The sequence below is a fragment of the Dendronephthya gigantea genome, unplaced genomic scaffold (genome assembly GCF_004324835.1).
Source record: "Dendronephthya gigantea isolate DGI-Jeju-01 unplaced genomic scaffold, DenGig_1.0 000059F, whole genome shotgun sequence".
In the NCBI taxonomy this organism is placed as follows: domain Eukaryota; kingdom Metazoa; phylum Cnidaria; class Anthozoa; order Malacalcyonacea; family Nephtheidae; genus Dendronephthya; species Dendronephthya gigantea.
The window spans coordinates 833,391-840,577 of record NW_021163069.1 but is presented as its reverse complement, the minus strand read 5'-3'; the positions used below and the strand labels follow the sequence as shown (position 1 = coordinate 840,577).

Sequence of the window (7,187 nt, the reverse complement as noted above, 5' to 3'; positions counted from 1 at the left end):
ACGTGTTATCTAATGGGAAATAACAACTTTTATCCATTTGAAATTATGTCTTTTATGAATAGATATTTCGTTGTTTACCTTGAAGTTTGGTTTTTCTTTGACAAGTGGTATATAATAAAAAACTTATTTACTGAGAACTCAGAAAACATTATGTTTTGTGGACCCTCGACCATCGATATTTCACTCGGCTTCCCTCGTGAAATATCGACAGGTCTCGGGTCCACAAAATATAACGTTTCCTTCGTTCGCAGTAAATAAGTGTTAAATATGTAATAAACCAACAATTTTGGGACGCCTATGGACAAATACTATAATCATCGACTGTTGAAACAACTAGAACTTTATAACACACATCAAAAGACGCAAATCAATATTAAATAATGGACTAAAGGCTAGTAGAGAACTGCAGTTATTTAACTAATGGCAAATATCGCTGAACAGAAGAACAGCGGTTACAACCGTTATAACCGTTTAATTGTTATAACAATTAAATTCGTTGTACGTTAAAATTCGTTTTCATTGTTTACACGTGCTACGCTCACACGTGTTTTAAATTGTACGCGCTTTATAGTTACGCAAATCTTGTAAACATAAACCATTCTGCTGAAGACGAATCGATCTTAATTCGAAATATACAGAATAAAATTTGTATTATGCTATCATTTTCCGGAATTACTTTAATTCGATCTATATGCACTAAAACTATCAGCTGGTAAAGGATATCTGGCAAATATCTTTATGGAGCCACCTTAATTCAAAGTGTTATTTCAGACATTTCAAATGAATATATTGCTTATCTGCGCCATTTAGCGCGTGTCGTGAGGATTTTATCAACAGAATACCGAATTTAAAACCATTAAAATCTACCATGTCAACCTCAAGATGCAACATAAAGAATAAATAAACTAAAAATTAATGAATTAACTAAAATAGTTACGATATAGGGAACTTTAAAACGGGGTTACAGCTGCTTCTGCGCATCGGTTCTGCTCATAATTTGATTTAGAAATTAGCCAGATTTCCTATGTTTTCAATTTCTTTGAACATAAACATATCTCATTCAATTCAGGAATATAGTTAACTGAAATGATAATAACGAAATATTTTGACAGGACCGGGTATTTTAGGAGATATAGTGACTCAATATGTAAACAAAGCATTCTGTACGAATATTTAGTATACTAGAATAATAAAAGGGTTTTTTTTAATAAATTGAGACGAAATTGTTGTCATCGTTGCAACTATCCATTCCAGGAAAAAGATCTATATCATGAGCCCCAATAGCTGAAAACAAGTTACTTAACTCGACACTTTGTCGAGAAAAGCCTCTGGGTAGGTTCTCCGCAAAGAATGTGGTACTTCTGGTGATCCGGCTCGATGGTAAATCACAACACGCCGCTGTCCACAAGTACGATGGTACATTAACTCTATACTCGTATCCTCCAGGAAAAAGGCGCGATGGTCCAATAAAATCGCTGAACCCTGATTTACCGAAAAACCGTTGTTCATTTCCCGGATAAGTTGAAGGTATGCAGCCGACGATGACGTGTAAAGGAGAACTTCCACAGTTGTCATTCGCCCATTTAATGAGGTTCGACTCGTATATCCGCCATCGTCCCGAGTTTAGACCGGCAAATTGCGGAACTGCGTTTGTATATACGAATGTCTGCACACTTCTGATCAAATTCGGTGGGCCACGACCATAGCTGGCAGCAACCAAATGACCTCTGTGGACAGGTGATTTTCTTGGTGCTCCTGCATTTTGACAAGCCGTGAGAGGTGCAATTGCTTGTGTACGTTTTGCCTGGTACCATTTGCTGTCAATGTAATGGTTCCCGTTAAATGATTCGTAGCAAAAGATTCGGTTTGATGCGTCATTATAGTCGTCATCATTTTGCTGCAAATCCGGGTTTGCGATATTGGAACTTTGCCTGAAATTCGACGGAGGACGCCTGTATCCAAGATCTCTATACTGATCGGCAGTCATAACAATTGTAGCCATAAGGGGAATACGATTCTTACAATCATATATAATACCAATCTCTCCAGGTTCGCAAATTTCAGTAATCTGGGACTGTGTAAGTGGCCAAGTCATAGCCAAAGGTGTTACGTTTGGGATGTACCTTCTTAGATCACGTGCTGTACCAGTAAAGGGATTAAATTTCCTTATACTGGCGTCATATGTGCAAGCACCAATAAAATTACAAGCACAGTTCACTAAACCATTTCCGCGACAGTTACCCGCGATCCTCGAGAAATTGATTAAATATAGATGCACCCACAACAGCAAGCAATTCTGTATTCCATTCATCGTTGTCAGGGTCTTTGTCCTCTGTGAAACAAATTTATAACTCAGTATACGATCTTGCCGGTGACAGGAGTATGCCTGGATGTCAAAGAAAGTGAAAATTGCATTAGGACACTTAACAAACTTGCTATGACTACTAAGAAAATACTACTTCTATTACTTCTAGGAAATATTACTAATTACTTTCGACATTTGCATGAGAGTGAAGTGTTTACTAAATGAGAGAATGCCTAAAATGGTGAGAATTACTTTGGTAGTCGACTGGATGGCACTGATACAGTATATGCATTGTTACAGATAGGATGAAAAGCTGAAATTCATTATATAGGATATTTATTATAGGAGGGGAGCAAAGGAGTGATGATGTTTATGTTTTAAAATGCAAGAATAATCTCGATTTGAACTTCCGCTGGGCAATCTTGGAGGCATTAGAGTGAGTACATATAGAAGACAGTTATACAACGATTTATTAAGCGTTTGACGACATATACTACACGCAAGTATATTCCAACTAGTATTCATTTGTATTTTATTATGTCGATTCACGCATCGAAATAATAATAAACGCATCCACATGCATTACCTACAACATGCACCACGGTTTATTTACAGTCGTTTTTTGCGCGATTCTTTCTCAGAAAATATATGTAAAAATCGTACAGACAAATATTGACAAGATACGTTTTCACCAAACCGAGGGACGATACATGTTGCCTGAAAAATTGCTCTGGCTATAGCATAAGCAACAATATCGGATATAGCCGATGTAATTTGTGTAGCTTTGCACTATCCTTGGATCCCAAGTCTAGTCTTTTGTCAATGCCAGCATGATAATGCATGTTTGTTTAAGTGGGCAAAACGTCAGGTCGATTAGGAGAAAACTTTTGGCCTAGTTGAACTGTGTGCGAATAGGAGAAAATGTTCACGGCAAGAGGAAATTACGCTGGTAACACTCATCTCAGTGGTATCTTGTATCAACACGTACAGAGTTTCTCTCGTGCCCAGAGCATTCGGACAATCGATAGACAATCCAGATGCCAAAATAATTATAATATCCAACAAAGAGTGGCAGACTCGTACAAGAGTTTTGACTTTTTATCGTAATGATGTAACTTCTAATATTTCAGTTCAATTATTAAAATTAATCGCCAATTTGGTAACTAATTACGAAACAAAAAGAACACGCTTCGCAGTAAAATTGATATCCCAAACTTACCGTAAGCTGAAAGTTCCTCTTTAAGCCCTTCAGTTTGTTTTCGAGTTTTATTTGACTGACCAGAATACGATGTAACCTACTTGTTTGTTAGTTTTAACATCACTGCGCCCCACACTCTTGTCTGTCGTATATTCTGTCCCTACTTAAAATGTGGGGTGTGGGTCATCACGAGTTCTTTAAATAGGTCAGACTTGCTAATATCATGTAAATAAGCTATCAGTTTCCAATTTCGAACTTCTAGTTTTCCTTAAATTTTGCCTCTATATTTCTTGGAAACCAGTATATTGTCCATGTACCTTCCTTTCCAGAGAGCCGGTGTTGTGGTAGAAGGTAGAAACATAATGTTTCACGTGCGTATTTTAGATTAATCGATTACGATTTAAAATAGTGGTAAAATCTGTAGGTTGTACGGTCCAAATTCCTATAATTTATATTCCTTCAGAATACTACTGAACACCATGACTACGGCAATTGATGGTCGTGGCAAATTACGGTTACGTGCAAATGGCTTTCATATCATGACTTATTTTTTAACATTATAAACACTTGCAAATTATTTTAACTCTAAAACGTAATCCGAATTATATAATGTCAACAATAATGTCAACAATAATAACAATAGCTATGTATGTTGCAATACGTTATTCAGACACAAATTTAAACGATCACAATCTTTGAAAAGAACATGTCCTTTCTATTTCTGGATGAATATTACTTGCATTCATTCATGCGACATTCTCAGAAACAGGAACTGTAACAGGAACAAGAAACTGAAAGAAAAGCATGATAATCCCACCCTTTCCTGGAATTTGAAACTGATACCTACACAGTCTTGTAAAATCTATTGTTTTGGGTTTCTTCTCAGAATTTACTCTCAGAGTACAGTATTATAAAACCCAATACGTACAGATCGTCAGCGCGAAATATAGTAGTTTTTCCCGGAAATGCTATAAATATATACATCACCAGAAATTCAAGACATTAATTATCATAACGCCAAAATTTCGCAATTAAAGATGGCTGCCTTGTTATAATACATCTATAAGGCACGAAACAAAATTTGAAATTAAAGCAACTTCCATCTTGCATATTGCAAATGCAGAGTTCGATTTAAGACGGGCAGAAACTCGGTCCTGTTATGACAAATTTTTAACATTTTTGTCTTTAACAGGTTCCCCAATAATGTCATTTTAACAACGCGTTAGATACTAGCTAACCATTATATTGCTAGAGCTAACGCGTTGCCGAAATGACATTATAGGTATAGGACTAACAATAGAAAAGCATTGTCGCAACATTGTCATTGAAACATTGTACGCGCTTTATTAGCGTTTTAATTGAAATTAATTACACTTAATTCCGATCGATATCTGTCAAATGCATCCATGCAGTTATCAACATCAAGCAGTACAAAATTGGAAACCCTAGCTATATACTCCCCAAAATATAATCGAATCGGTTCTGTCATTATAATAAATATAATTTTTTACGAATTGAAAATTGAAACGTAATAATTTATTAAAGATTACCACCATGCACAGGTACAATTACCAATGGTTTACTGCATAAATCACCCTTGAAATATACGGCCCAGTTGCATGTAAAAAGTGCTAAAGTTAAAAGGCGATATGCAGTTAGCTTATCCACGATTATCATTTATATTAAACATTAATCGACGCTTAAGGGGGTTAGTCAATACTCAATAGTAGAGAGCCAATTAAGTCGATTATAAAATGACTTTCATTTTTAGGGAAACTTGAATTAAATCAAATCACTTTCTACCATCCAGTATTTTGTTTTTCCGAAGCGTTGGCTTTAATATTATTTCCCCTCAAAAATATTCACCTTGAGCGCATTTTTCGGCCACATGCCTAAATGCGTTGTCGAAAATTCGCCCTAAACTGATCATCATTTTCACAATCTAAGTGAGAGCAATACCCTACAATCTATCTGTAGGAAATAACAAAACTTTCAATCTTTCTGTATTATTTGTGATATTTTACTTATAATGAGTTCACTTTGAAGGTGCAGATTACAATCTGTAATGTACACAAACGATTCGTTTACATTTTGAACTTATTGCTGCCATATATAGCGAGCGTGCAGGAAGCGAACGAGCGAGCAAGGCAGCAGATTCTAATTTGGGGTGCAAATCAAAGGGAGGTTGACGACTGACCAGCGCCTTTATTCGGTCAGACGGCTGACCAGCCATGAGAAAAAAATTCTAACCATGCAAACCAGAAATGTGTATGTGCATGGTCTATACTCCGTGGGCCAGTTGTTCAAAGCTGGGTTAGCACTAACCCTGCAGGGTAAAATTTTGGTTTCCGTTTTGGTTTAAGTGCTTCTAAACCGCTGTTCGTTTTAAAACCCGTTTTAAAACCCGAAAATATTTATGGAAAAAGATATTCAACTTTGTGAACAAGCGATGTATTTGAGCAATGTACTCCACTAAGATGGTTGCAGTTGAGAGCTCTGGAACAAAAGTAAAATGTCGATTTGCGCGAAAAATATCGCTAGTGAAAACCACCACCAACCAACCGCAGTGTTAGAATAAGATATTCCTCTATAGCAACGGAGCTGTTTCGCGTCACATGCACTGACTTTTATTATTAATCACTTGCAACGAACAATAGATATTTGAAAAACATATTGCCCTGAGATAGGAAGTTTGTTTGTTTCTAACGTCGTCTTTCTCATGCGCAGAAGTCAGAACGCATTTAAAACAATGTTAATCAATTAAGATGCCTCAACACCGCGGAAAAATGTCTGCGCACGCGCCGAAATATCAAAATATGATGGTAAATCTAAATATCAACTTTTGGAACAAAACATGCCCATTATTTGATAAAATATAAGTTAAGAAAAGGCAAAAATATACAAGACGGCCAGACAGAACATAAATTAAAAGCCTTCTAGCATTTAGAGTATCGAACGAACTGGAATTCACGGTAAATTTTCCTTTATTTACGGGGTGACTTTAGAATATTTTTCGGAAACAAAAGTTTAAACCTAAAAGTTAAGAAAACCCGCGAAAAGTTAAGCTTTCTAATATATTTAAATTGTAAAATACATGTTAATTTTCAATCATTGAGAACACGCAAACGTCTCGTATCTGGCGACATATTTTTTTTTAATAAAACGTGTCTCAATTAAAAGTTCGGAAACTGTCGTTGCTTATTTGATAAACAAAATGTTTGAGACGAAAAATTTGTTAACAGTCACCTTTTACAGGTGTTTTTGTAGGATGCCACTTCTGGGATTCTTCGGACGTTTTTTCTCTTAGTTTCTTTAATGCAGTGTTTATTTATGCCCTCGAAATATGGATTTGAAGACACGAATGAAATCACTCCTTTTTGCCGTCATTTTTAGCCTTCGGTAACGTTCTGAACCGCTTTTTAATTATTTTTAATCTCACTCACAGGCAGAGTTGACGCTTGCGCAGACGTTTTTCCGCGGTGTTAAGACGCCTCATTATCTATTGTTGTTAATACGTTCGACACATGAGAAACATGGACACAAACAGGCATACTGTTAAGTATAAGTATAAGATGCATAAAGTGCATTGTCCGTTGCCGTCGGAATGTTTTCTGAGGTAATAAGAAGTTGTTAAATTCGAGAAGGAACTCAGATTTGATACTCTCGAAGAAGGTAGAATCATTC

General features: G+C 36.2%; 1 protein-coding gene across 1 annotated transcript; it reads right to left on the bottom strand.

Annotated features, from left to right (window-relative positions):
• Positions 1–657: 657 nt before the first annotated feature.
• Positions 658–3,621, bottom strand: LOC114530013. The gene is made up of 2 exons (XM_028551585.1): positions 3,525–3,621; positions 658–2,386 (listed from the first exon to the last, which is right to left on the bottom strand). Exon 2 carries the CDS (start codon positions 2,309–2,311, stop codon positions 1,205–1,207), a length of 1,107 nt encoding a protein of 368 aa, XP_028407386.1. The 5' UTR covers positions 2,312–2,386; positions 3,525–3,621; the 3' UTR covers positions 658–1,204.
• Positions 3,622–7,187: the final 3,566 nt, after the last annotated feature.